The sequence below is a fragment of the Salvelinus namaycush genome, chromosome 13, assembly GCF_016432855.1.
Source record: "Salvelinus namaycush isolate Seneca chromosome 13, SaNama_1.0, whole genome shotgun sequence".
NCBI lineage: Eukaryota > Metazoa > Chordata > Actinopteri > Salmoniformes > Salmonidae > Salvelinus > Salvelinus namaycush.
Window position 1 is genome coordinate 36,986,693 of NC_052319.1, and position 21,759 is coordinate 37,008,451.

The 21,759-nt window shown below is 44.7% G+C and overlaps 1 protein-coding gene across 4 annotated transcripts in view; it reads left to right on the forward strand.

The window, feature by feature from the left end:
- Positions 1–21,759, forward strand: part of LOC120058494 (alpha-1,3-mannosyl-glycoprotein 4-beta-N-acetylglucosaminyltransferase A-like) — an 86,824-nt gene that overhangs the window by 60,820 nt on the left and 4,245 nt on the right. Inside the window, exons 4-13 of one of the 4 annotated variants that reach the window (XM_039007200.1) lie at positions 2,213–2,346; positions 3,179–3,225; positions 3,390–3,503; positions 13,346–13,421; positions 14,083–14,094; positions 16,323–16,437; positions 17,956–18,086; positions 18,159–18,266; positions 18,476–18,550; positions 18,937–19,055. In XM_039007200.1, the coding sequence (XP_038863128.1) occupies positions 2,213–2,346; positions 3,179–3,225; positions 3,390–3,503; positions 13,346–13,421; positions 14,083–14,094; positions 16,323–16,437; positions 17,956–18,086; positions 18,159–18,266; positions 18,476–18,550; positions 18,937–19,055 (931 nt within the window). Of the gene's footprint in view, positions 1–2,212; positions 2,347–3,178; positions 3,226–3,389; positions 3,504–13,345; positions 13,422–14,082; positions 14,095–16,322; positions 16,438–17,955; positions 18,267–18,475; positions 18,551–18,936; positions 19,056–21,759 lie in introns of all 4 variants that reach the window. The other 3 variants (XM_039007198.1, XM_039007201.1, XM_039007199.1) reach the window with 3 other exon arrangements.

The following is a 21,759-nucleotide window of genomic DNA, read 5'->3' on the forward strand; positions in this document are numbered from 1 at the left end:
GATCTCTTTTTGATGACTGTGGGACTAGTGTATTAGAGTCAGACGTGTTCTACTGATTGATGCTGAAAGACAAATTCCAGATGCATTATTATACAATCGATGCAAAATGGCATTCTGAGAGATCACTACACACAGTTCATACAGGTAATGTTAGCTACTGTAGCTAGCCAGCCATCTAATATCAGCTGGCTAGCTAACAGCAAGCTTTAACTAGCAATACAAACCGATTGTCATATCTAGCTAAAGTTAACTAATAGGTTCAATGTTAGCTAGCTAACATTAGGCTATAACTAGCAATGCATAATGTCATTCTGAGAAAACATCACTAACGTTACATACACCTCATACACATAAATTAATGTTAGCTAGCAAGCCAGCCACTCATTTAACGTTAGCTAGCTAACAGCAAGCTTTAACTTGGATATTTTGTTTAGACATGTCAAGTTAAGGTTAGCTAGTTAAAAAAATGAACTATACTCCCAATCCATAGAGTAACGTTACTAGCAATACAAACCAATTGTCATAGCAACCAAATAACGTTAGGTTTAATGGTAGTTAGCAAGCCAGCCATCGAACTCCAGCTGGCTAGCTAACAGCAAGCTTTAGCTTGCAATGAAAACAACTTTCTGACTAAATTAGAAACGTATAATATCTGAATCTGTAGCTAGATTCTTACCTGTATACATGGACGAAAGCTTCACGGCAGACTGCAACCCCTTTTATAAGACATCCTATGTTTCTGTTTAGTTTGCACAGCTTGTTTGGCCCGTTGTTTTCCACCGATTTCAAAACATGTTATTTTCAGAGTGAGAGAGAGAGAGTCAGCATTCATCGTCCAGAAAGTACTCCATCACAACATTTTCCCACTGACCTTTGTCGATAGCGCGTGATAGATTCAGGTCAGCAATGTTATTGAGAGCAGTAGCAACATATTTGCAGTTCTCCATGGCTAAAGTAAAATTAAAATACATTAAAACTGCAGTAGAAAGGATTATCTAGGCATTATGAGCAGCTCATTTTATAGACTCCAAGATGCAACACCGCAGACCAATCCAAACTCATCTCTCTGCATGTCCAGCCCACTCATTATCTCAGCCAATCATGGCTAGCAGGAAGGTTGCTGCCTTTCTCTGTGGCTAAACCAACTAGGCTTGTAATATATCAATTGTATTCGTATTTACAGATGACATACAAGTTTGATATTAAGGCACATGAAAGTTCACATGTTCGAGAAGGCATTTTTGCTTAAAAAAAAAACGCATTTTGATAAACGTTTTTTTTTCGTTCAAAAGGCTCTCCTGTGAAGTCGTGACTTGCGACATACACCTAGTTTCCTGAATCGGGTCACATTTTACTTCAGATTCTAGTAAGGTGAGGCCGGGTGCTGCAGACTGTTCTAGTGCCCTCACCAATTCGTTGATATATATGTTGAAGAGGGTGGGGCTTAAGCTGCATCCCTGTCTCACCCCACGGCCCTGTGAAATTAAATGTGTGGGTTTTTGCCAATTTTAACCGCACACTTGTTGTTTGTGTACATGGATTTGATAATGTTGTATCTTTTTCCCACAACACCACTTTCCAACAATTTATATGGCAGACCCTCATGCCAAATTGAGTCAAAAGCTTTTTTGAAATCAACAAAGCATGAGAAGACTTTGCCTTTGTTTTGGTTTCTTTGTTTGTCAATTAGGGTGTGCAGGGTGAATACGTGGTTTGTTGTATGGTAATTAGGTAAAACGGCAATTTGACATTTACTCAGTACATTGTTTTCACTGAGGAAATGTAGGAGTCTGCTATTAATGATGATACAGAGGATTTCTCTCTCCCCCTCCCTCTCTCTTGCTCTCTCTCTCTCTTTCTTTCTTTCTCTCTCTTTCTTTATCCCTCCCTCCCTCTCTTTCTCTCTCTCCCTCTCTATATTTATTTGTCTCCCCTCCCTCTCTTGTGCTCTCCCCCCCAAACTCTTTCCCTCCCTCTCCCCTCCCTCCCTTTCTTTCGTTCTTACTTTCTCCCTCCCACCAGTCTCTCTCCCTCTCCTACCTTTTCCTCAGTTAAACTTCTGCCTTCCATTCATTGAAAATGTTTGTTTTCTTAAAATACAAAGCAACTTAGTTACCACATTTAACACGTTCTATTCTCAGCCTGTGTGTTTTTGTGTTTCTTCCTCTATGGTCTGACTCTGTTCTTACCCGGGTCATTTCATCTCCCCCAGTCTCCATGGTGATGGGTATTCCTACCGTAAAGCGTAAAGTGAAGTCGTACCTGGCTGAGACGCTGCACTCGCTCATCAACAAGCTCTCAGCTGAGGAGAAACATGACTGTGTCATCATCGTCTTCGTAGGAGAGGTGGGGGGAAACACACACACACACACACACACACGCACACACCAGGGTTTCTCAAAAAAAAAGAGAAATTTACCGGACCCATATGAATTGGGTGCATAACCTGATTAGGGCGTCTACCCACAGTGCTCAGAATGACAGACCACATTGATATTATGGTAATTTGTCTTGAAGATGTTAGAATAACTGTCCACATGTACTTTTCCTCAGACAACAAGACCAGTAACAAACAGCAAAATCACTAGCCTGTCAATCTACTATCCACCAGAGTAGAAAAGTTGACCTATTCTATTGATCAGCTTGTCGTTCGATACGAGAAATAAATATCCTTTTCTAAACAGACTTTGGGACTGTTGTGGGACGATAGATTACAAATTCATACAACAAGTAGGCCTAGGCTACATCAAAACAGTGACACTGATACAACAGACTTGGATTAGCTAACACAACGTGCCATTGGAACACATCAGTGATGGTTGCTGATAATGGGCCTCTGTACGGCTATGTAGATATTCCATAAAAAAATCAGCCTGTTCTAGCTTCAATAGTCATTTACAACATTAACAATGTCTACAATGTATTTCTGATCAATTTGATGTTAATTTAATGGACAAGATTTGCTTTTCTTTCAAAAACAAGGACATTTCTAAGTGACCCCAAACTTTTGAACGGTAGTGTAGCTCATTCTATTATTCTGGTTTAAATTTGTATTTTTTTGTGCCCAAATCCCTGACACTCTCATACACATGCACATATATATATACACACACACACACACACACACACACACACACACACACTGTGATATACATAACATTATTTTCTGTTTCTGCAGACGGACACGGAATACGTCCAAAGCGTGGTGACCGGACTGGAGAAAGAGTGAGTGACCTCACTTCCTGTCCCCACCTCACACAGCTTCCTGTCTTGTGATGACTGTTTCCTGTCTGATAATTCCCCTGACGGTTTAGAGAGAACAGAAAGAGAATAACAAATTGTTTGTGTGTGTGTGTGTGTGTGTGTGTGTGTGTGTCTGTCTATCCCAGGTTTTCTACAGAGTTCAGTTCAGGTCTGTTGGAGGTGATCTCTCCTCCTGCCAGCTACTACCCTGATCTCAAAGACCTCAAAGAGACCTTCGGAGACTCCAGAGAGAGGGTCAGGTGAGGGGAAACACCCAGTAAAACAGACAACATTTTAACAGGGCTCCAGACTTACATTTCCCCCTGGTGGCACTGCTGACACTAACATTTCAGTTTGAAATGTTATACTATCAGGAGGTGAGTCTCGCTCATTGCAGCAGCCGACCCCAGCAACACAGACATACAGGCAGGCACTACAGCGTGGCGCTTTTATTACAGGAATCATGAGGATAATGCACTTTACTGTTTAACAAATTCATGGTTTTATCTGCCCCCAAAATATGATGTTTTGATTGAAGTAACCAGGTAGAATGTGCACCTCGCACCAGTGCGACCAATAAAAAATTGTACTCACAGCCAAGTCAAAGGGTCGCAAAATGCAACTAGATGGTCACAGCTTGGAGCCTCTGTCCCTTTCAGTCTGGAGCCCTGTCATCTCCTCTGTCCCTTTCAGCCTGGAGCCCTGTCATCTCCTCTGTCCCTTTCAGTCTGGAGCCCTGTCATCTCCTCTGTCCCTTTCAGTCTGGAGCCCTGTCATCTCCTCTGTCCCTTTCAGCCTGGAGCCCTGTCATCTCCTCTGTCCCTTTCAGTCTGGAGCCCTGTCATCTCCTCTGTCCCTTTCAGCCTGGAGCCCTGTCATCTCCTCTGTCCCTTTCAGTCTGGAGCCCTGTCATCTCCTCTGTCCCTTTCAGCCTGGAGCCCTGTCATCTCCTCTGTCCCTTTCAGTCTGGAGCCCTGTCATCTCCTCTGTCCCTTTCAGTCTGGAGCCCAGTCATCTCCTCTGTCCCTTTCAGTCTGGAGCCCAGTCATCTCCTCTGTCCCTTTCAGTCTGGAGCCCTGTCATCTCCTCTGTCCCTTTCAGTCTGGAGCCCTGTCATCTCCTCTGTCCCTTTCAGTCTGGAGCCCTGTCATCTCCTCTGTCCCTTTCAGTCTGGAGCCCTGTCATCTCCTCTGTCCCTTTCAGTCTGGAGCCCAGTCATCTCCTCTGTCCCTTTCAGTCTGGAGCCCAGTCATCTCCTCTGTCCCTTTCAGTCTGGAGCCCAGTCATCTCCTCTGTCCCTTTCAGTCTGGAGCCCTGTCATCTCCTCTGTCCCTTTCAGTCTGGAGCCCTGTCATCTCCTCTGTCCCTTTCAGTCTGGAGCCCAGTCATCTCCTCTGTCCCTTTCAAGCTGGAACCCTGTTTGAATCTGTAAACAATCAGAGGAAGTTTCTCCGTCTTTCACCTTCATCTGGTGACTAACATTGGGAAACTTTCAAATAACGTCCACACCCCGCCACTTTGTCACCTCTCCAGCCCAGCTCCCCTGCTCACACCCCATTGAAAATGACTTTGTTCTGGCTATTGTTCGTGGATGTGTCACGTCCGTTGGGCATTGCTAGTGACATGATGGAGAGGCGGGATGGAGGAGTGGGCCAGGTACTCAGTATTCCACAGGCATCCCTCAAAGTGAGCTCAAGGTCGATTGCATTCTTCCCTCTCTCTCCCACCCTCCCATTTTCCCTCTCTCTCCCACCCTCCCCTTTTCCCTCTCTCTCCCACCCTCCCCTTTTCCCTCTCTCTCCCAGCCTCCCCTTCCCTCTCTCTCCCACCCTCCCCTTTTCCCTCTCTCTCCCAGCCTCCCCTTCCCTCTCTCTCCCACACTCCCCTTTTCCCTCTCTCTCCCAGCCTCCCCTTCCCTCTCTCTCCCAGCCTCCCCTTTTCCCTCTCTCTCCCACCCTCCCCTTCCCCTCACTCCTACATTCACTGCTGTTGAAACATCTTTCTCTTAAACTTCTGTACTTTTTTTGATAGTAGGACATGAAAAATGGTTCAAATACCACAATTCATGCACACACTTCTATTCAGCGGTACTGTGGTTAGGCCTTGGCTCCACCCAGTTTATTAAGAGGTTTACCATTCAAATAAATGATTACCATTATGTTGTTATGTAATTAGACTGGTAAAAACGAAGTTGAATTGATTGTATGATTTGTTTAATTTATTCATTAATGCATACACGGCTGTCTCTGAATTTTTTTATTTTATTTAAAACATTTCAAATGTACTGATATTGAACTCAAAAGATGGCCACTGATTGAACAGAGCAGTAGCTGGTAACTGTCTGGATCAAGTACCATTCTGTGACTGGCTAATATGCCTTATTTTTTTGCCGTGGTATCGTGTATCGAGTATTGTGATACTTAACCTGGTATCGGTATCACAGTGCTGGTATCGTGTATCGAGTATTGTGATACTTAACCTGGTAGCGGTATCACAGTGCTGGTATCGTGTATCGAGTATTGTGATACTTAACCTGGTATCGTTATCACAGTGCTGGTATCGTGTATCGAGTATTGTGATACTTAACCTGGTATCGGTATCACAGTGCTGGTATCGTGTATCGAGTATTGTGATACTTAACCTGGTATCGGTATCACAGTGCTGGTATCGTGTATCGAGTATTGTGATACTTAACCTGGTATCGGTATCACAGTGCTGGTATCGTGTATCGAGTATTGTGATACTTAACCTGGTATCGGTATCACAGTGCTGGTATCGTGTATCGAGTATTGTGATACTTAACCTGGTATCGGTATCACAGTGCTGGTATCGTGTATCGAGTATTGTGATACTTAACCTGGTATCGGTATCACAGTGCTGGTATCGTGTATCGAGTATTGTGATACTTAACCTGGTATCGGTATCACAGTGCTGGTATCGTGTATCGAGTATTGTGATACTTAACCTGGTATCGGTATCACAGTGCTGGTATCGTGTATCGAGTATTGTGATACTTAACCTGGTATCGGTATCACAGTGCTGGTATTGTGTATCGAGTATTGTGATACTTAACCTGGTATCGGTATCACAGTGCTGGTATCGTGTATCGAGTATTGTGATACTTAACCTGGTATCGGTATCACAGTGCTGGTATCGTGTATTGAGTATTGTGATACTTAACCTGGTATCGGTATCACAGTGCTGGTATCGTGTATCGAGTATTGTGATACTTAACCTGGTATCGGTATCACAGTGCTGGTATCGTGTATTGTGATACTTAACCTGGTATCGGTATCACAGTGCTGGTATCGTGTATCGAGTATTGTGATACTTAACCTGGTATCGGTATCACAGTGCTGGTATCGAGTATTGTGATACTTAACCTGGTATCGGTATCACAGTGCTGGTATCGTGTATTGAGTATTGTGATACTTAACCTGGTATCGGTATCACAGTGCTGGTATCGTGTATCGAGTATTGTGATACTTAACCTGGTATCGGTATCACAGTGCTGGTATCGTGTATCGAGTATTGTGATACTTAACCTGGTATCGGTATCACAGTGCTGGTATCGAGTATTGTGATACTTAACCTGGTATCGGTATCACAGTGCTGGTATCGTGTATTGAGTATTGTGATACTTAACCTGGTATCGGTATCACAGTGCTGGTATCGTGTATCGAGTATTGTGATACTTAACCTGGTATCGGTATCACAGTGCTGGTATCGTGTATTGTGATACTTAACCTGGTATCGGTATCACAGTGCTGGTATCGTGTATTGTGATACTTAACCTGGTATCGGTATCACAGTGCTGGTATCGTGTATCGAGTATTGTGATACTTAACCTGGTATCGGTATCACAGTGCTGGTATCGTGTATCGAGTATTGTGATACTTAACCTGGTATCGGTATCACAGTGCTGGTATCGTGTATTGAGTATTGTGATACTTAACCTGGTATCGGTATCACAGTGCTGGTATCGTGTATCGAGTATTGTGATACTTAACCTGGTATCGGTATCACAGTGCTGGTATCGTGTATTGTGATACTTAACCTGGTATCGGTATCACAGTGCTGGTATCGTGTATCGAGTATTGTGATACTTAACCTGGTATCGGTATCACAGTGCTGGTATCGAGTATTGTGATACTTAACCTGGTATCGGTATCACAGTGCTGGTATCGTGTATTGAGTATTGTGATACTTAACCTGGTATCGGTATCACAGTGCTGGTATCGTGTATCGAGTATTGTGATACTTAACCTGGTATCGGTATCACAGTGCTGGTATCGTGTATCGAGTATTGTGATACTTAACCTGGTATCGGTATCACAGTGCTGGTATCGAGTATTGTGATACTTAACCTGGTATCGGTATCACAGTGCTGGTATCGTGTATCGAGTATTGTGATACTTAACCTGGTATCGGTATCACAGTGCTGGTATCGTGTATTGTGATACTTAACCTGGTATCGGTATCACAGTGCTGGTATCGTGTATTGTGATACTTAACCTGGTATCGGTATCACAGTGCTGGTATCGTGTATTGTGATACTTAACCTGGTATCGGTATCACAGTGCTGGTATCGAGTATTGTGATACTTAACCTGGTATCGGTATCACAGTGCTGGTATCGTGTATTGAGTATTGTGATACTTAACCTGGTATCGGTATCACAGTGCTGGTATCGTGTATTGTGATACTTAACCTGGTATCGGTATCACAGTGCTGGTATCGTGTATTGTGATACTTAACCTGGTATCGGTATCACAGTGCTGGTATCGTGTATTGTGATACTTAACCTGGTATCGGTATCACAGTGCTGGTATCGTGTATCGAGTATTGTGATACTTAACCTGGTATCGGTATCACAGTGCTGGTATCGTGTATCGAGTATTGTGATACTTAACCTGGTATCGGTATCACAGTGCTGGTATCGTGTATCGAGTATTGTGATACTTAACCTGGTATCGGTATCACAGTGCTGGTATCGTGTATCGAGTATTGTGATACTTAACCTGGTATCGGTATCACAGTGCTGGTATTGTGTATCGAGTATTGTGATACTTAACCTGGTATCGGTATCACAGTGCTGGTATCGTGTATCGAGTATTGTGATACTTAACCTGGTATCGGTATCACAGTGCTGGTATCGTGTATTGAGTATTGTGATACTTAACCTGGTATCGGTATCACAGTGCTGGTATCGTGTATCGAGTATTGTGATACTTAACCTGGTATCGGTATCACAGTGCTGGTATCGTGTATTGTGATACTTAACCTGGTATCGGTATCACAGTGCTGGTATCGTGTATTGAGTATTGTGATACTTAACCTGGTATCGGTATCACAGTGCTGGTATTGTGTATCGAGTATTGTGATACTTAACCTGGTATCGGTATCACAGTGCTGGTATCGTGTATCGAGTATTGTGATACTTAACCTGGTATCGGTATCACAGTGCTGGTATCGTGTATTGAGTATTGTGATACTTAACCTGGTATCGGTATCACAGTGCTGGTATCGTGTATCGAGTATTGTGATACTTCACCTGGTATCGGTATCACAGTGCTGGTATCGTGTATCGAGTATTGTGATACTTAACCTGGTATCGGTATCACAGTGCTGGTATCGAGTATTGTGATACTTAACCTGGTATCGGTATCACAGTGCTGGTATCGTGTATTGAGTATTGTGATACTTAACCTGGTATCGGTATCACAGTGCTGGTATCGTGTATCGAGTATTGTGATACTTAACCTGGTATCGGTATCACAGTGCTGGTATCGTGTATTGTGATACTTAACCTGGTATCGGTATCACAGTGCTGGTATCGGGTATTGTGATACTTAACCTGGTATCGGTATCACAGTGCTGGTATCGTGTATCGAGTATTGTGATACTTAACCTGGTATCGGTATCACAGTGCTGGTATCGTGTATCGAGTATTGTGATACTTAACCTGGTATCGGTATCACAGTGCTGGTATCGTGTATTGTGATACTTAACCTGGTATCGGTATCACAGTGCTGGTATCGTGTATCGAGTATTGTGATACTTAACCTGGTATCGGTATCACAGTGCTGGTATCGAGTATTGTGATACTTAACCTGGTATCGGTATCACAGTGCCGGTATCGTGTATTGAGTATTGTGATACTTAACCTGGTATCGGTATCACAGTGCTGGTATCGTGTATCGAGTATTGTGATACTTAACCTGGTATCGGTATCACAGTGCTGGTATCGTGTATCGAGTATTGTGATACTTAACCTGGTATCGGTATCACAGTGCTGGTATCGAGTATTGTGATACTTAACCTGGTATCGGTATCACAGTGCTGGTATCGTGTATTGAGTATTGTGATACTTAACCTGGTATCGGTATCACAGTGCTGGTATCGTGTATCGAGTATTGTGATACTTAACCTGGTATCGGTATCACAGTGCTGGTATTGTGATACTTAACCTGGTATCGGTATCACAGTGCTGGTATCGTGTATTGTGATACTTAACCTGGTATCGGTATCACAGTGCTGGTATCGTGTATCGAGTATTGTGATACTTAACCTGGTATCGGTATCACAGTGCTGGTATCGTGTATTGTGATACTTAACCTGGTATCGGTATCACAGTGCTGGTATCGTGTATTGTGATACTTAACCTGGTATCGGTATCACAGTGCTGGTATCGTGTATCGAGTATTGTGATACTTAACCTGGTATCGGTATCACAGTGCTGGTATCGTGTATTGAGTATTGTGATACTTAACCTGGTATCGGTATCACAGTGCTGGTATCGTGTATCGAGTATTGTGATACTTAACCTGGTATCGGTATCACAGTGCTGGTATCGTGTATTGAGTATTGTGATACTTAACCTGGTATCGGTATCACAGTGCTGGTATCGTGTATCGGATATTGTGATACTTAACCTGGTATCGGTATCACAGTGCTGGTATCGTGTATTGTGATACTTAACCTGGTATCGGTTTCACAGTGCTGGTATCGTGTATCGAGTATTGTGATACTTAACCTGGTATCGGTATCACAGTGCTGGTATCGTGACAACACTACTCTCGCTCTATAATTCTATCTTTCTTTCTTACTCTCTTTTCCTTTCTCTTCTTCTCTCTTCCACCTTCTTTTCGCTCTCTCCCTCCTCACTCTGTTTTATCTCTACCTCTTTCCTCTGCACACCCCTCCTTCTGTCTGATCGATGTTTTCATATCATCCCTTCTCGCTCTTCTAGAAATGGTTTATCGCTTTAATTTGTTCTCTCTCCCTCTGTTTTCTCTGGCTTTCTCTCCCTCTGTCTCTGTGTCCCGTGTGAAATCAGTGTTCATCCAACGAGACCACACATCTTTGTTATTTTTAAAAAGGTATTTATTTATTTCACCTTTATTTAACTAGGTAGGCTAGTTGAGAACAAGTTCTCATTTACAACTGCGACCTGGCCAAGATAAAGCAAAGCAGTTCGACACATTCAACAACACAGAGTTACACATGGAATAAACAAACATACAATCAATAATACAGTAGGAAAATCTATATACAGTGTGTGCAAATGAGGTAAGATAAGAGAGGTAAGGCAATAAATAGGCCATGGTGGCGAAGTAAATACAATATAGCAAGTAAAACACTGGAATGGTAGATTTGACAGTAGATGAGTGTGCAAAGTAGAAATACTGGGGTGCAAAGGAACAAATAAATACAATAGGGGAAGCGGTAGTTGTTTGGGCTATTTATAGATGGACTATGTACAGGTGCAGTGATCTGTGTACTGCTCTGACAGCGTGTGCATGCTCAGTGTGCTATTTATTTTTTAATTTTTTAAAGGCAAGTCAGTTAAGAACAAATTTTTATTTTCAATGACGGCCTAGGAACAGTGCCTTGTTCAGGGGCAGAACAACAGATTTTTACATTGTCAGCTTGGGGATTCGATCTTGCAACCTTTCGGTTACTGGCCCAACACTCTAACCACTAGGCTACCTGCTTCATTCTATAGTTAGAGGACTCCTGATATCTCCAGGAGTGATAAGTATCATTTTCGTCTTGTTGTTTAGTACTGTCTAGGGCCATCTACTTTTTAAGGGTCCACACCACTCTCTCAATGAAGTATCTTACCTAGTTGTTTTCGGATTATCTCATTTAGCTTTTTTGTAGTTCTTTAGTCAACTATGTGTGTGTTTTCTGTACCTGTTTGCTCCTCTCACTGTAGGATTTACACACACTCCCCACCCCTTAGCTGCAACCCTTCTAATTTAATCTACCCTGCGTACACAACCCATGTGGAATCCTTGGAACTGGCGATCTGCGGTCAAGAACGCTGAGTTCATCTCAGCCTATGCTGCCCTTCAGCCCCTAGACTTTTTGGCCCTGACGGAGACATGGATCAACCCAGAGAACCCTGCTACTCCAGCTGCTCTCTCTTCATCAGACTAAGTTTCAACGTATGCTCAGTACTGGTGTCCCCCAGGGCTCGGTCCTAGTCCCTCTCCTCTTCTCTCTATACACCAAGTCACTCGGCTCCATTATATCCTCACATGGTCTCTCCTATCATTGCTATCTGGATGACACTCAACTACTTTTCTTTTTCCACCCTTCTGACACCCAGGTGGCGACACCCATCACTACGTGCAGATATCTCCGCTTGGATGACGTCCCACCACCTCAAGCTCAACCTTGACAGGACGGAGCTGCTCTTCCTCCCACTGAAGGCCTGTCCACTCCAAGACCTCTTCATCACAGTTGACAACTCCACAGTGTCCCCCTCCCAGAGTGCAAAGAACCTTGATGTGACCCTGGACAACACCTTGTCGTTCTCTGCAAACATCACAGCAGTCACTCACTCCTGTAGGTTCATGCTCTACAACATCTGTAGAGTACGACGCTACATCACACAGGAAGTGGTGCAGGTCCTAATTCAGGCGCTTGTCATCTTCCATCTGGACTGCTGCTACTCTCTGTTGGCTGGGCTCTCGGCTTGTGCCATCAAACCCCTGCAATTTATCCAGAACGCCGCGGCCTGCCTGGTGTTCAATTTTCCCAAATTTTCCCAAGTCACCCCGCTCCTCCGCACACACCACTGACTTCCAGTCAAAGCTTGCATCCACTACAAGACTTGCCTATGGGGCAGGAAGAGGAACCTTAAGGCTATGCTCAAACCCTACACCCCAACCCGAGTACTCCGTTCTGCCACCTCTGGTCTGTTGGCTCTCCCACTCTCCGGGAGGGCAGCTCCCGCTCAGCCCAGTCCAAGCTCTTCTCTGTCCTGGCACCTTAATGGTGGAACCAGCTGCCCCCTGAAGCTAGGACAGCAGAGTCCCTGCCCATCTTCCTGAAAACATCTGAAACCCTACCTCTTCAAAGGGTATCTTAAATAATCCCACAGCACCCCCCACATACCCCCTCCTCACCCACCAACAAAAACACTTGCCTTTCCTGAACTAACGCTCACACTTTTCCCCCTTACTAGCTGTGACTTTGCTGATAACTGCATTATTGAGGAACATGTACATACTATGACTGAGATATGTGGTTGTCCCACCTAGCTGAATGCACTAACTGGAAGTCGCTCTGGGTTAGAGAAGCCTTTATTGTTCCCACTATTCTTCACAAGCCTTTATTCTTCCCACTCCCCTCACATCAGAAATGTGTTGATGTTCGTTCTTTCTCTCTCTCTTTCTTTCTTTCTTTCTTTCTTTCTCTCTTTCTTTCTCTCTTTCTTTCACAGTGTTTGAACTCAGTCTGATGTGTGCCTGTTGTGTGTTGCCCTTTGTAAGCACAATTATTTTTCATGGGGCTCATTGAATATGAATGAGAAGCCCCCTGGACTCCCTGCTGCTGGAAAGGTGGAAAGATTAACACAACTGTGTGTGTGTGTGTGTGCGCACGCCTCTGAGTGCATGGTAAACAGAGCTCATTAGAGCCACTTCTAGCAAGAATTGACTGTACCTACTGCCCACCTGCTGTGTGTGTGTGCCAACCTCAACACCTGCTGTCAGGCAGTGATGTGTACACCTGCTCCCTCCAGCCACCATGCATCAGTCATTTAGCAACAGGGTAGGAGGAAATGATTCCTATTCGTGTGTGTGTTGTAGATGGCGGACCAAGCAGAATCTGGACTATTCCTTCCTCATGATGTATGCTGTGAGCAAAGGAGTCTACTATGTCCAGGTATGTACGTCCTTGTAACACACACACACACACATTCCGCCCCTAGCCCTATTAAAACTGCGTTCCCATGGCAACATGTTAGAATGTGCCCGGCAGGAGCAGTATGTGTCTGGGGCAGAGTTGTAGTACACCTAGTACCAACACACACACACACACACACACACACACACACACACACACACACACACACACACACACACACACACACACACACACTTACTTCAGCATCAGAGGATTCGTTACCACGGAAACAGTGATGAGTCTGCAGTTTGGAACAATATGTTCCCAATTTGGGCATGTTCTTTACATCAAACAGGGTCATTTGCAATTGTGTGTGGGTCAGAAGAGCAGGACGGAGAGAGATGGAGTTGCATGCTCTTTTGTCAGAGTTGGGCAGTATTTTCTCCTCCTTGTGAAGATCAGAGCTACTGTGATACTGTACAAGTTGTTCTGTCTGTTATATCATACCACCTGCTGATCCCTCCCTCATTCCCATAGATCACAAGCATACATAGATATAATGAGCTACCACATTAAATCTCATCTCGTCTTCTGTTAACCCCATCTGTCCTTTGTTTGTTTGTTTGTTTGTTTGTTTGTTTGTTTGTTTGTGTTCTGGTTGATGTTTTAATGTTCCATTCTGTGTTGACGTTGTCTCCAGGGGATGACAGAGGTACTGAGTGCTGTCATTAACACTGTGTAGTTGACTTTACTGTTGTAGGCCATAGACATCATAGTGCCTATAGAATGTACACAACCATAGACCTCATGTACAGTGCATTCAGAAAGTATTTAGACCCCTTGACTTTTTCCACATTTTGTTACGTTACAGCCTTATTCTAAAATGGATTGAAAAAATATATCATCAATCTACACACACTATGTTTTTAGATTTTTTTTTTAGCAAAGAAATTAAAAACAGATATACCCCTTTTCTATGAGACTCGAAATTGAGCTCCGGTGCATCCTGTTTCCATTGATCATCCTTGAGATCTTTCTACAACTTGATTGGAGTTCACCTGGGGTAAATTCAATTGATTGGACATGATTTGGACAGACACACACCTGTCTATATAGCAGTTGACAGTGCATGTCACAGCAAAAACCAAGCCATGAGGTCGAAGGAATTGTCCGTAGAGACAGGATTGTGTCGAGGCACAGATCTGGGGAAGGGTACCAAAAAATGTTTGCAGCATTGAAGGTCCCCAAGAACACAGTGGCCTCTATCATTCTTAAATTTAAGAAGTCTGGAACCACCAAGACTCTTCCTAGAGCTGGCCGCCCGGCCAAACTGAGCAATTGGGGGAGAAGGGCCTTGGTCAGGGGGGTGACCAAGAACCCGATGGTCACTCTGAAAGAGCTCTAGAGTTCCAATGTGGAGATGGGAGAACCTTCCAGAAGGACAACCATCTCTGCAGCACTCCACCAATCAGACCTTTTAAGGTAGAGGGGCCAGATGGAAGCCACTCCTCAGTAAAAGGCACAACAGCCCGCTTGGAGTTTGCCAAAAGGCACCTAAAGGACTCTTAGACCATGAGAAACAAGATTGTCTGGTCTGATGAAACCAAGATTTAACGTTTTGGCCTGAATGCCAACCATCATGTCTAGAGGAAACCTGGCACCATCCCTACAGTGAAGCATGGTGGTGGCAGCATCATGCTGTGGGGATGTTTTTCAGCGGCAGGGACTGGGAGTCAGGATCAAGTGAAATATGAACAGAGCCAAGTACATAGAGATCCTTGATGAAAACCTGCTCCAGAGCGGACCTCCGACTGGGTCGAAGGACAACGACCCCAAGCACACAGCCAAGACAACGCAGGAGTGGCTTCGGGACAAGTCTCTGAATGTCCTTGAGTGGCCCAGCCAGAGCCCGGACTTGAACCTGATCGAACAGGAACGCTCCCCATCTAACCTGACAGAGATTGAGAGGATCTGCAGAGAAGAACGGGAGAAACTCCCCAAATACAGTTGTGCCAAGCTTGTAGCATCATACCCAAGAAGACTCGGCTGTAATCGCTGCCAAAGGTGCTTCAACAAAGTACTGAGTAAAGGGTCTGAAGACTTATGTAACTGTGATATTATTTACAATAATTTCAAAAAAACAGTTTTTGCTTTGTCATTATGGGGTATTGTGTGTCGATTTTATGAGGGGGGATTATTATATTATTATTATTATTATTACTTTAAGCACCAGCTGTCAGAGCAGCTCATAGATTACTGCACCTGTACATAGCCCATCTATAATTTAGCCCAAACAACTACCTCTTTACCTACTGTATTTATTTATTTATTTTGCTCCTTTGCACCCCATTATTTCTATCTCTACTTTGCACATTCTTCCACTGCAAACCAACCATTCCAGTGTTTTTACTTGCTATATTGTATTTACTTCGCCACCATGGTCTTTTTTATATTTTTATTTATTTATATATATATTTTGTTTGCCTTCACCTCCCTTATCTCACCTCACTTGCTCACATTGTATATAGACTTATTTTTCACTGTATTATTGACTGTATGTTTGTTTTACTCCATGTGTAACTATGTGTTGTTGTATGTGTCGAACTGCTTTGCTTTATCTTCGCCAGGTCGCAATTGTAAATGAGAACGTGTTCTCAACTTGCCTACCTGGTTAAATAAAGGTGAAATAAAAAAATAAAAAATAAAATAAAAAAATATTTTTTGGCTTTAACATAAGAAAATGTGAAAAAAAGTCTGAATACTTTCCGAATGCACTGTACCGAATGCAGTGTTTCTGTAGCCGCTATGCACAAGCTTAGCTCAGTGAGAGGGACTTGTATGGTGTTATGTTTGTCAGCTGTATGTGTGATGGCTGAACCCCTGCAAGCCTCTCACCTCACCAGTCACTCTTTCTCCCCCACCACACCACCTTCACCTCAGTTGGAGGATGACATTGTGGCCAAACCAAACTACTTTGCCACCATGAAGAACTTTGCCCTACAGCTCTCCTCTGAGGACTGGATGATCCTTGAGTTCTCCCAACTCGGCTTCATCGGTAACGCACATGAACACACACACATATACACACACACACGTGCACAGTCTGAACATTTAGCAACCCTTTCTTTGCATGGGCTGCGTCTCCATCCACTGCATGCACCGATGTCGGCCTTCCGCATATGTGGTGGAAGGTGGCAGAGCTACAACGTTTGTCAGACCAGGAGCCATCCTGAAAATTGGCCTTCTAACGAAATGTCTGTACTGTCCGAACGGTTCGGGCTATAAACGAATGACATCACCATCGAAAGCAGAGACAATCACGAACACGTTGTTTTGCCCTACGACACCCACAAGCCTCACAAAGCTCGTCTGAAACTAACCCGGTACCAGTTAAAAATATTAATGGCAGTACGTCAGTACCAACGTAAAAAAGGGGTTAAAGCTGCAATATCTATCTTTTTGGGCGTCCTGACAAAATTCACATAGAAGTGTGAGTTATATAGATCTGTATTCTCATTGAAAGCAAGTCTAAGAAGCTCGGCAGGTAGCCTAGGGGTTAGAGCATTGGGCAAGTAACCGAAAGGTTGCTGGATCAAATCCCTGGGCTGACAAGGTAAAAATCTGTTGTTCTGACCCTGAGCATGGCAGTTAACCCACTGTTCCCCGGGCCCTGAGCATGGCAGTTAGCCCACTGTTCCCCGGGCCCTGAGCATGGCAGTTAGCCCACTGTTCCCCGGGCCCTGAGCAAGGCAGTTAACCAACTGTTCCCTGGGCCCTGAGCAAGGCAGTTAACCCACTGTTCCCCGGGCGCTGAATACTTGGATGTCGATTATGGCAGCCCCCCTCACTTCTCTGATTCAGAGGGGTTGGGTTAAATGCGGAAGACACATTTCAGTTGAATGCATTCAGTTGTACAACTGACTAGGTATCCATATTTGTCTTTGTACACCAGCTTCAAACAGCTAAAAATACAATATTTTTGGTTATGGAAATATTTTTCACAGCGGTTTCGACGGTACAATGATTATCTACACGACTGCTTGTTTTGCAACCAGGAAATGGCACCACAAAAAATCATACAAATAATTTTGGTATATATCTCCGATATGGGCTGACTCTTCAAAACATACTTCCTCCCCAAAACATTTTTTGACTATCGTTTTTTTCTCCATAGATGAATATGTTATTCAATGTGTTTCTATGGGCTAATAGCAGTAAGGCCAAATTCAATGTTTCATCAAATAATCAAATCGCTTGGTATGACCATATTAAAACAATTCCATATGTTAGCTTAGTAGAAACCCAGGCCCTTAGACTCCAGGGGGTTATTAACGAACACTGACTGTCAGCTAAAATTACGGAACGTCAGCAAACATCAGGAGGCTTTTAGAGTGTAAAAAAACAAAGGTTTGAGTGGCCATCCCACTTAACATACTCCTTCTATGCGCTGTCTTCCACTCTCCATCTCGCTATCGATCCCCTAACCTCCCCATCTCCCTGTTTCACTCCCTCCTCTTTCTCCTCTCCCTCTCTCTCCCCATCGACCTCTCCTCTGTCTCCCTCCCTCTCTCAGGTAAGATGTTCCAGGCTCCAGATCTCAACCTCATAGTAGAGTTTATCCTCATGTTCTATAAGGAGAAGCCCATTGATTGGCTACTGGACCACATCCTCTGGGTCAAAGTGTGTAACCCAGAGAAAGACGCGGTACGTAAAAACTGTGTGTGGGGAGGGGTTATCTTCAATCTTTTTTTCACTATCTACCCTTTCTCCCTGCAGAAGCACTGTGAGAGGCAGAAGTCGAGTCTGCGTGTGCGGTTCAGGCCCTCTCTTTTTCAACATGTGGGGCTGCACTCCTCTCTGGCCGGAAAGATCCAGAAACTCACTGTGGGTCCCAAACCTCTCATCCTCTCTCTAGCACCCTCCCTCTCACCCTAGATCACTCTCTCTGCATCAGCCTTTTACCATATGTCCAAACACCACCTCCATCTACCCAAATATCTCCTCAACCCACCATACTAGGCCATGCTCACATCCCCCTGGTATGACCACTTCCGGTCATCTATGCTGCTGTCTCACTTCCACTTCCTGTTTAGGATAAGGACTTCCTGAAGCCCCTGCTCCATAAGATCCATGTGAACCCGCCTGCTGAGGTGTCCACATCTCTCAAGGTACAGCACCTTTAAATCACCCTCACAGACACCTTTTTGGCTTGACCTTCTTATGAGTTGAAAAATATATATTGTTTTAAAGCCCGTTTCACCATTGGCTTTTTATTTCAAAATGTAAGGTAGTACGATATTATTGTTTGATATAGTTATTTGTGTAGTATACTGAGATGTTTTGAATTCATTAAAAAAGTTTGATATGTGTACTTATTTGTAAAGTATATTGAGATGTTTTGAATGCATTCAGCTGACTGTGCTGTGCTGTGCTGTGCTGTGCTGCGCTGCGCTGTGCTGTGCTGTGCTGCGCTGTGCTGTGCTGTGCTGTGCTGTGCTGCGCTGTGCTGTGCTGTGCTGTGCTGTGCTGTGCTGCGCTGCGCTGTGCTGTGCAGGTGTACCAGGGCCACACTTTGGAGAAGACCTACCTGGGAGAAGACTTCTTCTGGGCCATCAATCCTACTGCTGGAGACTACGTCCTCTTCAAGTTTGACAAGCCCATCAGCATAGAGAGGTGCGGAGGGATATGGAGCTGTGTGTGTGCATTTCTGAGGGAAAAGAGATGTCGTGCCATACACACAATCTTCCTCTTCCACAAGCTTAAGCGTGCCTCTCTCTGGGGCTCAGTGTCTGCTAATGAGGGTGTTCTAAAATAAGAACTCCCAGGACACCCTGGGGGATTCACAGAAAGAAAGAGCGGAAAGGGTTGGAAGGAGAAAGAAAGAAAGCACTAAGAAAGAGAGGTGGTGGAGGAAGGAGACAGAGATGAGGTGATGTGGATGGAATGGATGAGTAGAAAGAGGCTATAGAGGTGTTAGAGAAGTCAGGGAGCTTCAGCGTGATTGACTGAGAGGGAAAAGAGACCAACTCATCATTCTGTTTCATGTGTTGTGTTTCATGTGTATCAAATCAACATTTTATTTGTCACATGCGCCGAATACAACAGTGAAATGCTTACTTACAACCCCTAAACCAACAATGCAGTTTTAAGAAAATACCAAAATAAAAGTAACAAATAATTAAAGAGCAGCAGTAAAATAACAATAGCGAGGCTATATACACGGGGTACCGGTACAGAGTCAATGTGCGGGGGCAACGGTTAGTCGAGGTAATATGTAAAAAAAAAAAAAATAATAAATATGTCAACCTTTATTTAACAAGGCAAGTCAGTTAAATACACATTCTTATTTACAATGACAGCTAACATACATAATAACAGAGAGTAGGAGCAGCATAGAAGAGGGTGGAGGGGCAATGCAAATAGTCTGGGTAGCCATTTGATTAGATGTTCAGGAGTCTTATGGTTTGGGGGTAGAAGCTGTTTAAAAGCCTCTTGGACCTAGACGTGGCGCTCCGGTACCGCTTGCCGTGTGGTAGCAGAGAAATCAGTCTATGACTAGGGTGGCTGGAGTCTTAAACAATTTTTAGGGCCTTCCTCTGACACCGCCTGGTATAGAGGTCCGGGATGGCAGGAAGTTTGGCCCCGGTGATGTACTGGGTCGTACGCACATACCAGGCAGTGATGCAACCCGTCAGGATGCTCTTGATAGTGCGGCTGCAGAACCTTTTGAGGATCTGAGGACCCATGCCAAATCTTTTCAGTCTCCTGAGGGGAAATAGGTTTTGTCGTGCCCTCTTCACGACTGTCTTTGTGTGCTTGGACCATATTAGTTTGTTGGGGGATGTGGACGCCAAGGAACTTGAAGCTCTCAATCTGCTCCACTACAGCCCCGTCGATGAGAATGTGGGCGTGCTCGGTCCTCCTTTTCCTGTAGTCCACAGTAATCTTCTTTAACTTGATCACATTGAGGGAGAGGTTGTTGTCCTTGCACCACACAGTCAGGTTTCTGACCACCTCCCTATAGGCTGTCTCGTCATTGTCGGTGATCAGGCCTACCATCTGCAAACTTAATGATGGTGTTGGAGTCATGCCTGCATGCAGAGGGAGGTGTTTAGTCCCAGGGTCCTTAGCTTAGTGATGAGCTTTGAGGGCACTATGTGTTGAACAGCATTCTCACATAGGTGTTCCTTTTGTCCAGGTGGGAAAGGACAGTCTGGAGTGCAATCGAGATTGCATCATCTGTGGTTTTGTTGGGGCGGTATGCAAATTGGAGTGGGTCTAGGGTTTCTGGGATAATGGTGTTGTGAGCCATGACCAGCCTTTCAAAGCACTTCATGGCTACAGATGTGAGTGCTATGGGTCGGTAGTCATTTAGGAAGGTTACATTAGTGTTCTTGGGCACAGGGACTATGGTGGTCTGCTTGAAACATTTACATTTTACATTTAAGTCATTTAGCAGACGCTCTTATCCAGAGCGACTTACAAATTGGTGCATTCACCTTATGATATCCAGTGGAACAGCCACTTTACAATAGTGCATCTAAATCTTTTAAGGGGGGGGGGGGGGGGGTTAGAAGGATTACTTTATCCTATCCTAGGTATTCCTTAAAGAGGTGGGGTTTCAGGTGTCTCCGGAAGGTGGTGATTGACTCCGCTGACCTGGCGTCGTGAGGGAGTTTGTTCCACCATTGGGGTGCCAGAGCAGCGAACAGTTTTGACTGGGCTGAGCGGGAACTGTACTTCCTCAGAGGTAGGGAGGCGAGCAGGCCAGAGGTGGATGAACGCAGTGCCCTTGTTTGGGTGTAGGGCCTGATCAGAGCCTGAAGGTACGGAGGTGCCGTTCCCCTCACAGCTCCGTAGGCAAGCACCATGGTCTTGTAGCGGATGCGAGCTTCAACTGGAAGCCAGTGGAGAGAGCGGAGGAGCGGGGTGACGTGAGAGAACTTGGGAAGGTTGAACACCAGACGGGCTGCGGCGTTCTGGATGAGTTGTAGGGGTTTAATGGCACAGGCAGGGAGCCCAGCCAACAGCGAGTTGCAGTAGTCCAGACGGGAGATGACAAGTGCCTGGATTAGGACCTGCGCCGCTTCCTGTGTGAGGCAGGGTCGTACTCTGCGAATGTTGTAGAGCATGAACCTACAGGAACGGGCCACCGCCTTGATGTTAGTTGAGAACGACAGGGTGCTGTCCAGGATCACGCCAAGGTTCTTAGCGCTCTGGGAGGAGGACACAATGGAGTTGTCAACCGTGATGGCGAGATCATGGAACGGGCAGTCCTTCCCCGGGAGGAAGAGCAGCTCCGTCTTGCCGAGGTTCAGCTTGAGGTGGTGATCCGTCATCCACACTGATATGTCTGCCAGACATGCAGAGATGCGAT